At 39.5% G+C, this 16,891-nt stretch overlaps 2 protein-coding genes across 6 annotated transcripts in view; both read left to right on the top strand.

Moving 5' to 3' along the window:
- The window catches only part of LOC118401314 (gigaxonin-like), a 36,594-nt gene extending 27,978 nt beyond the window's left edge, over positions 1–8,616 (top strand). For all 5 annotated transcript variants that reach the window (XM_035798716.2, XM_035798714.2, XM_035798715.2 and 2 more), the window contains 3 exons: positions 3,676–3,810; positions 3,989–4,098; positions 4,300–8,616. In XM_035798716.2, coding sequence (XP_035654609.1) covers positions 3,676–3,810; positions 3,989–4,098; positions 4,300–4,481 — 427 coding nt within the window. In that variant the 3' untranslated portion in view covers positions 4,482–8,616. The remainder of the gene's footprint in view (positions 1–3,675; positions 3,811–3,988; positions 4,099–4,299) is intronic.
- A 3,193-nt stretch (positions 8,617–11,809) lies between these two features.
- LOC118401315 (C-Maf-inducing protein) overlaps positions 11,810–16,891 on the top strand; it is a 49,653-nt gene continuing 44,571 nt past the window's right edge. The window contains exon 1 of the mRNA XM_035798718.2: positions 11,810–12,767. Within this exon, the coding sequence (XP_035654611.2) occupies positions 12,441–12,767 (327 nt within the window). The 5' untranslated portion in view covers positions 11,810–12,440. The remainder of the gene's footprint in view (positions 12,768–16,891) is intronic.

The following is a 16,891-nucleotide window of genomic DNA, read 5'->3' on the forward strand; positions in this document are numbered from 1 at the left end:
ACTTACGCTGACACCTCAACACACACACTGTCACACTCACCACATAAGCTGCTGCAACTGTCTATTAACTATCCTGTTGTCTAGTCACTTTACCCCTACCTATATGTACAGTACGTCGCTACTTAAATTACCTCGTACCCCTGCACATCGACTCAGTACTGGTACTCCTTGTATACTGAGTGTACAAAACATTAGGAACATCTGCTCTTTCCATCACATAGCTTTCACCTGGTCAGTCTATGATCCCTTATTGATGTCTCTTGTTAAATCCACTTCAATCACTGTAGATGAAGGGGAGGAGATGGGTTAAAGACAGGTTTTTACGCCTTGAGACATGGATTATGTATGTGGGCCATTGAGGATGAATGGGCAAGACAAAAATGTAAGTGCCTTTGAACAGGGTATGTTCGTAGGTGCCAGGCGCACAGGTTTGAGTGTGTCAGGAACTGCAACCCTGAAAGGTTTTTCATGCTCAGCAGTTTCCTGTGTGTATCAAGAATGGTCCACCACCCAAAGGACATCCAGCCAACTTGACACAACTGTGGGAAGCATTGGAGTCAACATGGAACAGCATCCCTGTAGAATGCTTTCGACACCAGAGTCCATGCTCTGACGAATTGAAGCTGTTCTGAGGGCAAAAGGGGGTTCAACTCAATATTAGGAGGGTGTTTCTGTTTTGTACACTCAGTGTATATAACCACATTATTTTCTACTCTGTACATAGCCATGGTATTTTCTACTCTGTATATAACCATGGTATTTTCTACTCTGTATATAACCATGGTATTTTCTACTCTGTATATAGCCATGGTATTTTCTACTCTGTATATAGCCATGGTATTTTCTACTCTGTATATAACCATGGTATTTTCTACTCTGTATATAGCCATGGTATTTTCGACTCTGTATATAGCCATGGTATTTTCTACTCTGTATATAGCCATGGTATTTTCTACTCTGTATATAACCATGGTATTTTCTACTCTGTATATAACCATGGTATTTTCTACTCTGTATATAGCCATGGTATTTTCTACTCTGTATATAGCCATGGTATTTTCTACTCTGTATATAACCATGGTATTTTCTACTCTGTATATAGCCATGGTATTTTCGACTCTGTATATAGCCATGGTATTTTCTACTCTGTATATAGCCATGGTATTTTCTACTCTGTATATAGTCATGGTATTTTCTACTCTGTATATAGCCATGGTATTTTCTACTCTGTATATAGCCATGGTATTTTCTACTCTGTATATAACCATGGTATTTTCTACTCTGTATATAGCCATGGTATTTTCTACTCTGTATATAGCCATGGTATTTTCTACTCTGTATATAACCATGGTATTTTCTACTCTGTATATAGCCATGGTATTTTCTACTCTGTATATAGCCATGGTATTTTCTACTCTGTATATAACCATGGTATTTTATACTCTGTATATAGCCATGGTATTTTCTACTCTGTATATAGCCATGGTATTTTTTACTCTGTATATAGCCATGGTATTTTCTACTCTGTATATAGCCATGGTATTTCCTACTCTGTATATAGCCATGGTATTTTTACTCGTCATTTTTATTATTCGATTTTCTATCTTATCTTTAACTCTGCATTGTTGGAAAAGGACCCGTAAGTAAACATTTTCACCTGTTGTCTACGAAGCATGTGACAAATAACATTTTATTTGAACTAAGAGTTGTGGAGCAGTTCCACATACAGTGCCTTGCGAAAGTATTCGGCCCCCTTGAACTTTGCGACCCTTTGACACATTTCAGGCTTCAAACATAAAGATATAAAACTGTATTTTTTGTGAAGAATCAACAACAAGTGGGACACAATCATGAAGTGGAACGACATTTATTGGATATTTCAAACTTTTTTAACAAATCAAAAACTGAAAAATTGGGCGTGCAAAATTATTCAGTCCCCTTAAGTTAATACTTTGTAGCGCCACCTTTTGCTGCGATTACAGCTGTAAGTCGCTTGGGGTATGTCTCTATCAGGTTTTCACATCGAGAGACTGACATTTTTTCCCATTCCTCCTTGCAAAAAAAACAGCTCGAGCTCAGTGAGGTTGGATGGAGAGCATTTGTGAACAGCAGTTTTCAGTTCTTTCCACAGATTCTCGATTGGATTCAGGTCTGGACTTTGACTTGGCCATTCTAACACCTGGATATGTTTATTTTTGAACCATTCCATTGTAGATTTTGCTTTATATTTTGGATCATTGTCTTGTTGGAAGACAAATCTCCATCCCAGTCTCAGGTCTTTTGCAGACTCCATCAGGTTTTCTTCCAGAATGGTCCTGTATTTGGCTCCATCCATCTTCCCATCAATTTTAACCATTTTCCCTGTCCCTGCTGAAGAAAAGCAGGCCCAAACCATGATGCTGCCACCACCATGTTTGACAGTGGGGATGGTGTGTTCAGGGTGATGAGCTGTGTTGCTTTTACGCCAAACATAATGTTTTGCATTGTTGCCAAAAAGTTCAATTTTGGTTTCATCTGACCAGAGCACCTTCTTCCACATGTTTGGTGTGTCTCCCAGGTGGCTTGTGGCAAACTTTAAACGACACTTTTTATGGATATCTTTAAGAAATGGCTTTCTTCTTGCCACTCTTCCATAAAAGCCAGATTTGTGCAATATACGACTGATTGTTGTCCTATGGACAGAGTCTCCCACCTCAGCTGTAGATCTCTGCAGTTCATCCAGAGTGATCATGGGCCTCTTGGCTGCATCTCTGATCAGTCTTCTCCTTGTATGAGCTGAAAGTTTAGAGGGACGGCCAGGTCTTGGTAGATTTGAAGTGGTCTGATACTCCTTCCATTTCAATATTATCTCTTGCACAGTGCTCCTTGGGATGTTTAAAGCTTGGGAAATCTTTTTGTATCCAAATCCGGCTTTAAACTTCTTCACAACAGTATCTCGGACCTGCCTGGTGTGTTCCTTGTTCTTCGTGATGCTCTCTGCGCTTTTAACGGACCTCTGAGACTTTCACAGTGCAGGTGCATTTATACGGAGACTTGATTACACACAAGTGGATTGTATTTATCATCATTAGTCATTTAGGTCAACATTGGATCATTCAGAGATCCTCACTGAACTTCTGGAAAGAGTTTGCTGCACTGAAAGTAAAGGTGCTGAATAATTTTGCACGCCCAATTTTTCAGTTTTTGATTTGTTAAAAATTTTGAAATATCCAATAAATGTCGTTCCACTTCATGATTGTGTCCCACTTGTTGTTGATTCTTCACAAAAAAAATACAGTTTATGTTTGAAGTGGCAAAAGGTCGCAAAGTTCAAGGGGGCCGAATACTTTCGCAAGGCACTGTACTTGTAAAAATTGCACCAAAGTGATTAAAAAACTAACAGAGAACAATTGCATGCACTTATTATACTGAATATATATTAGGTCAGATTACATAACTGCATTCTGTCTATTGTATTTCCACCCAAGAGGTCGAGAATAAGGTCAGAAGCATAGCTGCGTCCCCAGATGAACTCATATTTTTGAATTATATTTTTCATTCCTTCAAAGACCACAGAAGATGAATGTTACACAAAGTCTCCTGTGGTGGATTTGTTGAGTGTTGGTGTTATTAATGTGATGCTTTTGATGAGTGACCCCTGACCTGATATTACGGTGGGGATGTCTCTGCCTGCAGGTTTGGCTCAGTGGCGTGTGGTGTGGGTCAGGAACTCTATGTGTTTGGAGGCGTGAGGAGCCGTGACTCAGACAACCCAGAATCCAGCACCATGACCACCTGCAAGTCCGAGTTTTTTCATGATGAGATGAAAAGGTCAATAATAGGGCTTACTTTGATCAAATACATCCTTGTTTTCATTCATGCTTTTGCCAGAACGGTTATTGACTGGGTGTATCCTTGTTACCTAAAGATGAAGAGACCTTATATTTACTGTGTTTGTAGATTATCAACATCTTTCAATCTTTTTTTTGCCCAACCACACTGTGTCCAGATGGATATACCTGGATGACCAGAATCTCTGTGTTCAGACCAGTTCCTCCTTTGTGTATGGAGCTGTCCCCATTGGAGTCAGCATTTATGTGGTGGGAGACCTAGACACTGGTGAGTTAAAGGCTGTGCCAATAGAATGTAAATGTTATGATATGTTATGTAATGGACTCCTGAAGCATATTACAACAACTTGGCAAACATTTGCAAATACAAGTTACTGTGTGTATACATTCTCTAAAGGGGGGGGGGGGTGTACACAGCTGGCAATCCCCTGAGGGCAATATCAATATATGTTTTCCTCCCTCTGCGTAGGTACAACCTATGACTATGTGAGGGAATTCCGTCGTAGCTCGGGGACGTGGCACCGCACCAAGCCCATGCTGACATCTGATCTGTGCAAGACGGGCTGTGCAGCCCTGCGCATCGCTAACTGCAAACTGTTCCGTCTGCAGCTGAAGCAGGGCCTGTTTAGACACAGGGTCCCATCGTCATAGAAAGCACCGAAAGGAGTGGCACTGTCTCCACATCTTTTGGCAATGGGCACAGCAATGGGACATAAGAATGGAGTTTGAAGAGGGGACCCTCCAATGGGGATGTTTGGAGTATTTATCTGCATATTTTGCTGACTTTCTTAGGGTTCATGAGGGTATTATTGTATGTGCGATCTTGCTTGAAGAGGGATCACTTTTTAAACATGGCCTTATTTCATTGCAATTTAACAGTGGGAATGATTTGTAAATACATTTTACTGACATTCCCCATTTGCTTTTTATGTTTACTACATTTTTGCTGCTGCTTGGTGGATTTTAGAGAATGTAACACTATTTTTAAGGGGTGAAAAGGAAGAATTACATTTTAGCAGACATGCTTATCCAGAGCCACTTACAGGAGCAATTAGATTAAAGTGCCTTGTTCAAGGGCACATCTACAGATTTTTCACCTAGTCGGCTCGGGAATTTAAACCAGCGACCTTTCACTTAACCACTAGGCTCCCTGCCGCCAAGTAGTACTATAATTTGTAATCACCTAGCCTGTCATTTTTAAGGAAAATCTAGACCCATGTCTAACACTGTATTTTTTTTGTTATGAGTCAGTGAATGTCAACTAGAGATGCATAACTAGATTCACAAAAGGACAAATGCTGTTTTTGGCCTATGACAACAAGAGATACACAAGGAGACTTATAAAATAACATGTGGTTTTAGTTGTTCCCTTAGCTAAGGGACTTGTGGCCTATAAAATCATTTTTACTCAAAATCTTAACTTAAAATAGACTTTCTAAATAGACAGTTTATAGTGCTTAATGCCAAAAGCTGGAGCATAGCACATATTTCAATGGTTACTGGTGATATACTGTATACACTGAGTGTATAAAACATTAGAAACACCTTCTCTTTCCACAAGACTGACCAGGTGAAAGCTATGATCCCTTATTGATGTCACCTTTAAATCCACTTCAATAAGTGTAGATGAAGGGGGGAGACAGGTTAAAGAAGGATTTTCAAGCTTTGAGACAATTGAGACATGGATTGTGTATGTGTGCCATTCAGAGGGTGAATGGACAAGACAAAGGATTTAAGTGCTTTTGAACAGGGTATGGCAGTAGGTGCCAGGCACACGGGTTGAGTGGGTTGAGAACTGCAACACTGCTGGGTTTTTCACACTCAACAGTTTCCAGCCTATCAAGAATGGTTGACCACCGAAAGGACATCCAGCCAACTTGACACAACTGTGGGAAGCATTGGCGTCAACATGTGCCAGGGTCTCTGTGAAATGCATTCCACACCTTGTAGTTCATGCCCTGACAAATTGAGGATGTTCTGAAGGCAAAAGGGGGTGCAACTCAATATTAGGTGTTCCTAATGTTTTGTGCACTGTGTGTGTATATATAAACGGTACTGTATCCTAAGTGAAATCTCTTCATGACATGAATGTAAGGCTGAGTTAAGCATTTTCCTGCAGTGCCATTGGTTTCTCTTCAACCAAGCACTCCAGGAACAGCGTGGGTCAGAAAAAGATGTAGAGTTACTAGTGTCGCTCTTAAAGTTGCTGCATGGTCAATCCAACATCTGCATTGGCCATGCAGCATTTACGGTGATGAGGCCTCTGTAAAAGTACGGGCAACCATACTTCTTGCGCTTCGCAGAGCTGTTGTCAAGTAAGTGTGTTTTTATACAGGACCTCCCGCCCCCACCTACCATCAACCAATCATGTAAATGCGGAGCAACAGTTGAAGTCGGAAGTTTACATGTTAGACAAATACATTTAAACTCAGTTTTTCACAATTCCTGACATTTAATCCTAGTAAAAAGTATGTCTTAGGTCAGTTAGGATCACCACTTTATTTTAAGAATGTGAAATGTCAATAATTGTAGAGAGAATTCTTTCAGCTTTTATTTCTTTCATCATATTCCCAGTGGGTCAGAAGTTTCCATACACTCAATTCGTACTTGGTAGCATTGCCTTTAAATTGTTTAACTTGTTTAAAATTGTTTCAGGTAGCATTCCACAAGCTTCCCACAATAAGTTGGGTGAATCTTGGCCCATTCCTCCTGACATAGCTGGTGTAACTGAGTCAGGTTTGTAGGCCTCCTTGCTCGCACATGCTTTTTCAGTTCTGCCCACAAATGTTCTATGGGATTGAGGTCTGGTCCTAGTGATGGCCACTCCAATACCTTGACTTTGTTGTCCTTAAGCCACTTTGCCACAACTTTTGAAGTACGCTTGGGGTCATTGTCCATTTGGAAGACCCATTTGCAACCAAGCTTTAACTTCCTGATTGATGTCTTGATGTTGCTTCAATATATCCATATCATTTTCATCCTCATGATGCCATTTATTTTGTGAAGTGCACCAGTCCTTCCTGCAGCAAAGCACCCCCACAACATGATGCAGCCACCCCCGTGCCTCACGGTTGGGATGGTGTTCTTCGGGATGCAAACCTCCCCCTTTTTCCTCCAAACATAAGTTACATTTTTGTTTCAACAGTTATTTCTTTGGTCATTTCTCCAAAAAGTCTGATCTTTGTCCCCATGTGCAGTTGCAAACCGTAGTCTGGCTTTTTTATGGCTGTTTTTGAGCAGTGGCTTCTTCCTTGCTGGGCGGCCTTTCAGGTTATGTCGATTTAGGACTTGTTTTACTGTGGATATAGATACTTTTGTACCTGTTTCCTCCAGCATCTTCACAAGGTCCTTTGCTGTTGTTCTGGGATTGATTTGTACTTTTCGCACCAAAGTACATTAATTTCTAGGAGACAGAACACGTCTCCTTCCTGAGCGGTACGACGGCTGCGTGGTCCCATGGTGTATATACTTGCATACTATTGTTTGTACAGTTGAACGTGGTACCTTCAGGCATTTGGAAATTTCTTCCAAGGATGAACCAGACTTGTGGAGGTCTCCAATTTTTTTTCTGAGGTCTTGGCTGATTTCTATTGATTTTTCCATGATGTCAAGAAAAGGGGCACTGAGTTTGAAGGTAGGTCTCGAAATACATCCACAGGTGCACCTCCAATTCACTCCAATTATGTCAATTAGACTATCAGAAGCTTCTAAAGCCATGACATAATTTTCTGGAATTTTCCAAGCTGTTTAAATGCACAGTCAACTTGGTGTATGTATACTTCTGACCGACTGGAATTGTGATACAGTGAATTAGAATCTGTAAACAATTGTTGGAAAAATGACGTAAAAATAGATGTCCTAACCAACTTGCCAAAACTATATTTTGTTAACAAGAAATTTGTGGAGTGGTTGAAAAACAAGTTTTAATGACTCCAACCTAAGTGTATGTAAACTTCCGACTTTAACTGCTTTTGGAGCCCTCTGCATTGTTACAAAATTTAGGAGGTCCATGGCGATGCGGTACAGATCTCAATTTGGCATCTTTATGCCTCCGGAGGCTCTGCAATTGAGTCACACCCTCCATTAGGGAGACTCGGACCACATTTTCGGATCAAGCATAAATTGGATTTTAAGTTGCTGGGTGTAATTGGCTGATGACCTTTGAACTGGCTTTTCAGTCCGTGGACAAATTTGGCATCTGTTGACCCCATTTGTTCTGTGTGAGTTACAGCTGTTGCTTTCCGTCTCAATAGAAGGGCAACTCATCACCTATACACTACAGCACTCACAGACACATACAGTTTTAGAGAAAATGCATTCACACACACATACGTAATGCCTTATTAATGCAGCCAACAGAGCTCAGGACACCTCTGAAAAGTACCAAGAACACATATTATACTGTATCAAAAGCTCCACTTAACACTGTTTACTTGCAGCATGTTACAGTGTATTGCTGAGAGATACTCAACATTCCAGTGTCCCTCACACAGTTTAAACACTATCCACATTCAGTGGTCGAAACAGTGCTTTCACAAAACATTCACCCATTGTGTAGCTATCAAAACACTTTGATGCACTTAAGCACTGTTCTTCGGGGAAGTCTGCAATAGTATCATCAAGTGATTGTTAACCAAAATAGGGATGTGGGAGAAACATACATTCAAAGCTATATGTATTTTGTATTCAATTCTGTGGAGTAGCAAGGAAGGTGTCATGGAATGAGCTCAATCATGAGTGTCTTTTGGTTTAACAAAATGGATTAAACACGACTCTGTGTGGTCAACTGGGTAGTTATTCCTCTGTGACTTCAGCCCTGCTTGAAGTGGTTTAAATCAAGTAGCATTCAGGATATTTTTTTATTTTTTTTATTCAGGGGTTACTGAGGAGTTATTTCCCCAAATAATCCATTATATTTTGGTTATTGTTGATTTTTTTGGAAACAATATTTAACCAAGAGAATCCACTCCAGAAGTGTGTGTATGTCAGATACAGTCCAAAAATGTTTCTCATGTCATCAGTCAAGTTAAGATATTGGACTTTCAAGAAGCAAAAGAAAGCAGCCATATGGTGCATTTTAAATGATGATGTGGATGGTGACTATTTGCTTCTTGAAAGACCAATATCTTTTAAACTTGACTGCTGTGGACTCATTTTTTATAAAAAATTGCCAAATCGTTTTTGAGTGGAGTTTCCCTTTAATACAACAGGATTACTGAAGATAATCAGGATGGAGTTAATTAATTTAAACCAAGCTGCTCTCATTACATCCTCATAATTTAACAAGAGATCTTGATGAGTAGCTAATGTTAAACTGAGACCTGAGAGACTGTGCTGCCGGACAACTTGATGAGACTTGTTCATGTCCACCAGTGGCATGTGAAGGGAAGCGTAACAGAAAGCCACCAGCACTCTACACTCATTGCTTTGACAAAACCTGTTTTGAGATTTACGTTGAGTGTAATCAATGTTTAAATATTAATGCTGATTGTAAAGGAATTAATTAATCAGAAATTAGGAAACTATCTGTTATGCCCTAAGGTATTGGGACCTCCTTATCTTTGTTGCATTTGAATGTGGTTTATCATTTAAAGAACAGACTACATAGGGGGTTATTTAACTTCCTCTTATATCTGAAATGTCTAAACTGCATAATGACAGTCACATTGTCTTTCACTTTCAGCTTTACTAAGCGTTCAGGCATGACAGACCAAGGCTTGCTATTGTGTGATGCAAATATGGAGCACAATTGGTAAGAGGGCTATCTCTGCAATGTTGTGGTCAAGTTGCATAATGGGAGTGGGTGGAATTGAAAAAGCATTCAGAGAAATGTGTTCAGCTCCTAGTGGGAGCATCTAGACCTTAGTGGAGAGACGAAGCAATATGAAACTTTTTGGATGACCCCGACCAAATTTACAGAAATGTTAGTTATAGATCTAAGATGCGCTAGATATGTTCTATGTACGCTATTTCTATGCTTCCCGTTCTTAAGTTTCGTTTTGCATCTTACTTTCAGTTTTGTACAGCGCTGAAAATACAATATTTTTGGTTATGTAAAATATATTTCACAGCGGTTTGGATGGTACAATGATTCTCTACACTATACTTGCTTCTTTTGTTATAAACTGAAATTAGGCAAACTATTAGAATTTAGCAACCCGGAAATGGCGGAGTGGTTTCTACATTGTGCATCTTTGGAGAGCTGCTTGTTTTTGACAGTGTGACCCATGAGTTTAGTGTCCAAGGTACTGTATATTTCACATTATAAACTGGGCGGATTGAGCCCTGAATTCAGATTGGCTGAAAGCCATGGTATATTTAAGCAATAATGCACGAGGGGGTGTGGTATATGACCAATATACCATGGCTAAGGGCTGTTCTTACGCATGAGGCATCGCGGAGTGCATTAATACAGCCCTTAGCCGTGGTATATTGGCCTTGTATCATAAACCCTGAGGTGTCTTATTGCTTTTATAAACTGGTTACCAATGTAATTAGAGCAGTAAAAATAAATGTTTTGTCATACCTGTGGTACACAGACTGATATACCACGGCTGTAAGCCAATCAGCATTCAGGGCTCGAACCACCCAGTTTATAACAGACTGTATACCACGGATTTGACAAAACATTTAGTTGTACTGCTCTAATTATGTTGGAAACCAGTTTATAATAGCAATAAAGCTCCTCAGGGTTTGTGATACATGGCCAATATACCACGGCTAAGGGCTGTATTAAGGCACTCTGTGTTGCGTCGTGCCGAACAACAGCTGTTAGCCGTGGTGTATTGGCCATATACCACACCTCCTTATTGCTTAACTCTGGTCTACCTGCTGTGTCCCTCCCCACAAACAAAACATAATTTCCAAATGTTAATGAAAAGAACCGATTACTTAAGACAATGCTGCATTCGTAACCAAGTGGGAGATAGGGATTTACCAGTTGTGATGCCGTAAATACAAGTTGGATTCATTCACATGCATTGAATTCATTTAGAAACGCTGATTGGCTAATGGCCAACAAGCTGCATAAACCAAAAATTAAAAGTACAGCTATCATGATTGTAAATAAGTTACTCCGTTCAAAAACCATATTAATAGATTGCTTTTTATAAATGTTTTGTTGCATTTAACTACCGAAAATGCTGTTAGCAAGGTGACGTCAGAGCTCATGATGATATGAGTTCCTACTTGTAATTACCAGTTGGAGGTCGGTTTAAGTGGATTTTTGCCAGTCATATGTGGTAAATTCCCACTTCCCACTTGGTTATGAACGCAGCATTAGAGGTCACTCTTCTATCTCTGCAATACTTATCCTTCTCAGTATACCCTTCAGCATGCCCATACTGTATTGTCAACAAAGGCTGTTACATACAGTAGGTTTGTGACAACTGTTTTCTTAGATTTAATCTGGAAACATCAATACATACTGTCACTATGGGTCAAGAATGTGACTGGGAGTCTCTGACACATTGCTGAAACAGTTTTAATGGGTATGTGTTGTGCAGTCCCCCATCACAGACCGTGTGGATGCTAATCAATCAATTCTGGGAATGAAGTATCAACATTGAGCTCACAGTTAAAGGGAAACTGTCAGTGATTCATGTTTATTATAATGTGAATCAAAACGCTAAATAATTTGCAATAAAATGAAACTATAGCCTACAACCGTTTTCGGTGTGTAATTGAAACAGTAGCCTGCCGACAATTAGGCGGATATCCTCATATTAAATATTGCCATATGTTTCCCTCAGTATCCTATCGGGTCTTCTTATGATTCATAACGCCCGTGATTCCAGCAACATTTATTAAGTAGAATGATTGATTTCCGTGTCAAACGCAGTCTTCTTTAACAAAAAATAGAGACAACACTGCTTGACGAGAAAATTGACATGTAGGTCGTGCGCCCTCCATTTTTGTGTTGAGGAAACTGTACACCCTCCTATCACATAGTAGGCAGCAGACAGTGGAGCTAAAAGACGCACAGCGCATCCGCTTGCCTCCCCATTGACGTCACTTTGGTATCACATGAACGAGAAGGGACCAATCCAAGTGGCTCTATCGAAGTGCTTCGGTTCTTTCACGAAGATAGAAGAAAAAGACAGTAAAAAGGAACCATGCCAATGACCGTTTAAAGACCAAGAAACACGAAGAAACACGTCGCCTTAGGATTTGGGTGTTTTCTATCAAAGCTACGTGACTTGTATGAGTTCAATCTGTGGAAGATGTTATCTGGACTGGAGCTGGCAGAATGGACATGGCCCGAACATATTGAGTAGCTCGTTGGGGGTGCTAAACGCGGACAGGATAGACATTACAGTGGGAATGGTGTGGATATAGGATTATTTGCCTATCCAATAACTGCTCCTTTACTTTTCCGTTCTGAAATACCCCCATCAAAGACTCTTTCATGGCTTTTCTATCAGTGGCTCCGCCGTGTCTGTTTTTCGCCCACAACACTCTTTTAACAATTGAGGTCGTATCGCGGTAGCTTTGCTCCCAAGGTTTACAATCCAATCCAATTGGCTTTTCTTTTGAAATATATATATATTTAAACTAATATTAGATAGGCCTACATTGTTACCTATAGGATCTTTTTGCGACGAGTTGAATATGGATTTTAACAGCAGCGGTGGGGGTAACGAGCTACATAATAAACAATTCTATCAATCTGAGGAGAGCAAGCCTTTGCTGGGGGAGATGTCTGCGCCGACGCCACCGGAGGGGAATAATATCAAGTTAGGCGCCGGGCCGTGCAAGAGAACCCTTCTCCATTGCAGCAGTGGGATGCGATATAAACTACTACAGGAGGGGGACATCCAGGTGTGTGTGGTCAAACACCCTCGGACCTTCCTCAGCAAAATTCTAACCTCAAAATTCTTACGGAGATGGGAACCGCACCACCTCACCTTGACAGACTGCAGCCTGGCGTCTGCGACGGTGAGTTGCTACTGTTGTTGCAACATTGTGTGCACGTACAATGTTTATGCTGTATTTTTTTAAATGTGTGCTTTGTTATCTCTTGTAATAATCCGTTTAAACACGACGATTGACGCATTTTCTGTGATTAACAGCAGAAAATGTAGCCTATCAGTTTCCTTTGTTACCTTCCAAGTTCCATTTGCTCAGCTGATAATTAGATCGCAACATTGTTGCTTTATTTCCCCCTTCGGTGACACTATTGTCGCTACACCTACACACATCCTCTGACGACTGTGCAGTGGACTCCTATTTGCTACGCTTTTATTTTAGTTGGCTACGATTTTCATATCATTATAACATTTGATAATCTCTAGGACTATTGGTTCATCAAACATGTATGGCTGTTGATATGGTTTATCAGTCCTCTGCGGCCTAGGCCTACTGTTGTCCTCACGTTGGATACATAGGCACGGACTGACGTGTTATTTCTGTATTAATGCATTGTTTTGTGGGCAGTGAGTGGCATGCTCACAAATGTATTGGATGACATTTTCTGTAGTCTAATGAAAGCTGAATTGGGCCTAATGTTAATCTACCAACAGCTGCCTCTTATGGATTTGTATCACATTAAATACAGTTGGCCCAGGCCAGGGCAGGGATCAATTCAGTTTTTAATTAAGTGAATTCAAGAAGCAAACAATAGGCATTTATCATATTTTATTCCAATGCACTTCCTGAATTGATCCTAACTGTGATGTAAAAATGACTGTACTCATTGGACTCTGATCTGCTGTGTAAACCTTGTATGAAGCCATAGCTCATAGATGAAAACTGTTTTCAACAGGAATGCCATACGAAATATGAGTTTTTAAACCAAACAAATAGTATTAATATTACTCTTCCTATAGTTACAAGTGCCTGGTCTCTTAAAGGTTCACACCTTAAGATACTTCCTGGTTAAATGCATCTAAAATGGTTGAAAAAAATATGATCATGATCACTGTTAGGCTATTATTGTTACTGTTGTTTACTGGTGGCAGTGGGACAGTTGTCATAAGGCTTAGGGCATTGTTTTATCAACAGTTCTTCTAAGAGGACATTGTTTTATCAACAGGTCTTCTAAGAGGACATTGTTTTATCAACAGGTCTTCTAAGAGGACATTGTTTTATCAACAGGTCTTCTAAGAGGACATTGTTTTATCAACAGGTCTTCTAAGAGGACATTGTTTTATCAACAGGTCTTCTAAGAGGACATTGTTTTATCAACAGGTCTTCTAAGAGGACATTGTTTTATCAACAGGTCTTCTAAGAGGACATTGTTTTATCAACAGGTCTCCTAAGAGGACATTGTTTTATCAACAGGTCTTCTAAGAGGACATTGTTTTATCAACAGGTCTCCTAAGAGGACATTGTTTTATCAACAGGTCTTCTAAGAGGACATTGTTTTATCAACAGGTCTTCTAAGAGGACATTGTTTTATCAACAGGTCTTCTAAGAGGACATTGTTTTTTTGTTTTACATGTTCACCCATTTGAACAATTTCACCCATGCTGCATGCAGTAAGCTAATAATGCCACATTTGATATTTTTCAGATTTGATTATGAATAGACTTCATATCGTAAACAATGGTGGGGATATTTAATGATGTATTTAATAAGTTACTTAAATAAGAATATGAACATACAGTGTGTTTTGAATGTATTACACTTATGCATAAGGTATAATTTAATTGCAATACAATTGGCAAGTCACCCATGGGGCTGTTCACAAATGTTTTGTCTTGGTAGACTGCATTACAATTTACAAAGACATACTGTCAAATCTATTCTTACAACTCATCTTAACTTGTGGATAATCACACTAATGCCGCAGTGCTTCAATGAAAAGCACAGTACAGTTAAAGTGTCAAACACTCCCAGACAAGACGTCTTTGTCAGACATCATGACAAATTAGACAGTATTTTGTGGCTTGACCTAGTTGTTGATGAGAATGTATATATATATATATCCCTAAAATATGGTAGACTACATAACTTTACAAAAAAGTTATGTCTTCCTTCACAGCTCATTCTATCAGATGTGAAGAGTAAGGTGCTGACTAAGCACCTCACCCCATTATCAATAACAGTCCCTCTCAGCAACAGGGTCACTAATAGGTGTCCAACAGGTGCTCAGTGTCTGGCGGAGCGTCACTAATGGAAGTGTAGTTGTCTGTGGCTAATGGTCTCTTTGGGCCACAGTCAGTGTCTTACTTTTAAATCTGTAATGTCTGTCTGTCTTTAGAAGTGAGCCGTTACATGTATTGTTTGATGTGTCAATATAGTATTCATAACAAGGTACTGTTCTCAATAAATTGCACATTAAAGCCCCAAGGAAATTATTTCTCCCCCATACATTGTAATTCCACAGTTTGACTATATGCCAGACAATTCAGGTCTATAACTAGTTCAATCGCAAATTATCGAGTGCAGAACTGTTGTTCTGTACTAAAAACAACTTGAATTATATTTCCTTTGTGTATTGGGTCACCAAACTGTGACTGAAACTTGCCTTGCCATGCCACACAAGTTCAGGTGCATTTTCTCCTATCAGACTTACTCCTTTCCTGTCATAATTTACATTAGGACAAAACTCCAAGCCATGTGGATGCTTCAGTTTCAACAAATGAGGTAGGCTACAATATAAATAGATGAAGGCCTGATATGAGAAAAGTGAATCATTCCTCTTCTTAAGCATAGGCCAGTCACTATTGAGAACCTGCATCATATTTGCGTAACACCAACCCATTGCAAGAACTTCCTGTCACGCCTCCTTCACAAAGGCCTACAGATTAGCTTGCAGTTCTGATATCTCAAGGGTCCTATTATGTCTTGAAGTGAACACGAACAGACAGAAACTAAGAACATGAGGTTGAGCAGGGTTAGGCCATACTACTCCCCAAAGAGCTCAGATTAGACAGAGATACCTTACTATCAGTAAGCAACTGAAAACACAAGATGAGGCAACTTTATATCTAACCTTTACATATAATGGTTGGCTGGCCTTCTCTAGTCAATCGTAGGCTCAGTCACTGGTATACTTTTATTTACAAAGCCATTTTGGGTTTACTACCTTTTTATTTGGCCATTTTTGTTGTTCAGAAATGTGGTGGGTACTCTCTTCGTTCACAGGACTTTATCCTGCTAACTGTTTCAAATGTCTGAACTGAATTTGGTATAAGGGCTTTTATGTACTCTGCAATGTTTTATTTGTTGTTTTATGATCTTGTGAATTCTTTTTTAATTTTTTTTTTACTAGATTACCTGTAGTTGTTCATGTCTGTAATTGTGTATTGACTTTGTGTATTGACTTGGTGCAGCCTATCTTGGTCAGGACGCTCTTGAAAAAGAGATTTCAAATCTCAATGAGCCCTTCCTGGTTAAATAAATAAAAAAATACAATCTAAACACTGAAAGTCAGACTGAAAAACCAAACTATTTTTCACATCATACTCCATAGCTATTATTGTAGCGTAAAATGAAGTGAAGACATTTATAATACACAGTTGTGACACACACACAGACGCCTCCGAGAGCCTCTTGGCAGACACATGTGTTCACATTCAAATACAGGATCATCCTCCTTTTGTTGGGATAATCACCCATTAAGAGAATATTTGAATTATTTTCTGGAATTAAGTTGCAGTACCCTGACATATGGTTTTTTATTATTAACCTAAATTTGACTTTCCCCTTTGCCAGAACATTCAGTAGAGGGAGAAATAAAGAGAACATGTGTGCAATAATGAAATAAATAATTTTAGACATATAGACTTAGGCCTATTTGTCACCTACCCAGTAAATACGTTTTAGGCCTCATTATAAAAGTGTACAGTAGTCCGCTGTATGCCATAACTATGATCAGCAGTGGTTTTAGCTCGTGTGCATTTGACCAATGGGTGTTGTTAATCAGAAATCCCTTTAAATCAAATACAGATGTTACAACAAATGTTATAGATTTTCTAACTGAGGTGGTACTAAACTACCATAAGTTTGCCACCTTTGTTGTAACCCAATCTGTACAGTAACAGTGGAACGGGTGCTATCAAGTATAAACATTTGTGTAGCCCAGTACTCAGACACGGTATACAGTACATGGGATC

Source organism: Oncorhynchus keta, chromosome 22 (genome assembly GCF_023373465.1).
Source record: "Oncorhynchus keta strain PuntledgeMale-10-30-2019 chromosome 22, Oket_V2, whole genome shotgun sequence".
Taxonomy (NCBI): Eukaryota; Metazoa; Chordata; class Actinopteri; order Salmoniformes; family Salmonidae; genus Oncorhynchus; species Oncorhynchus keta.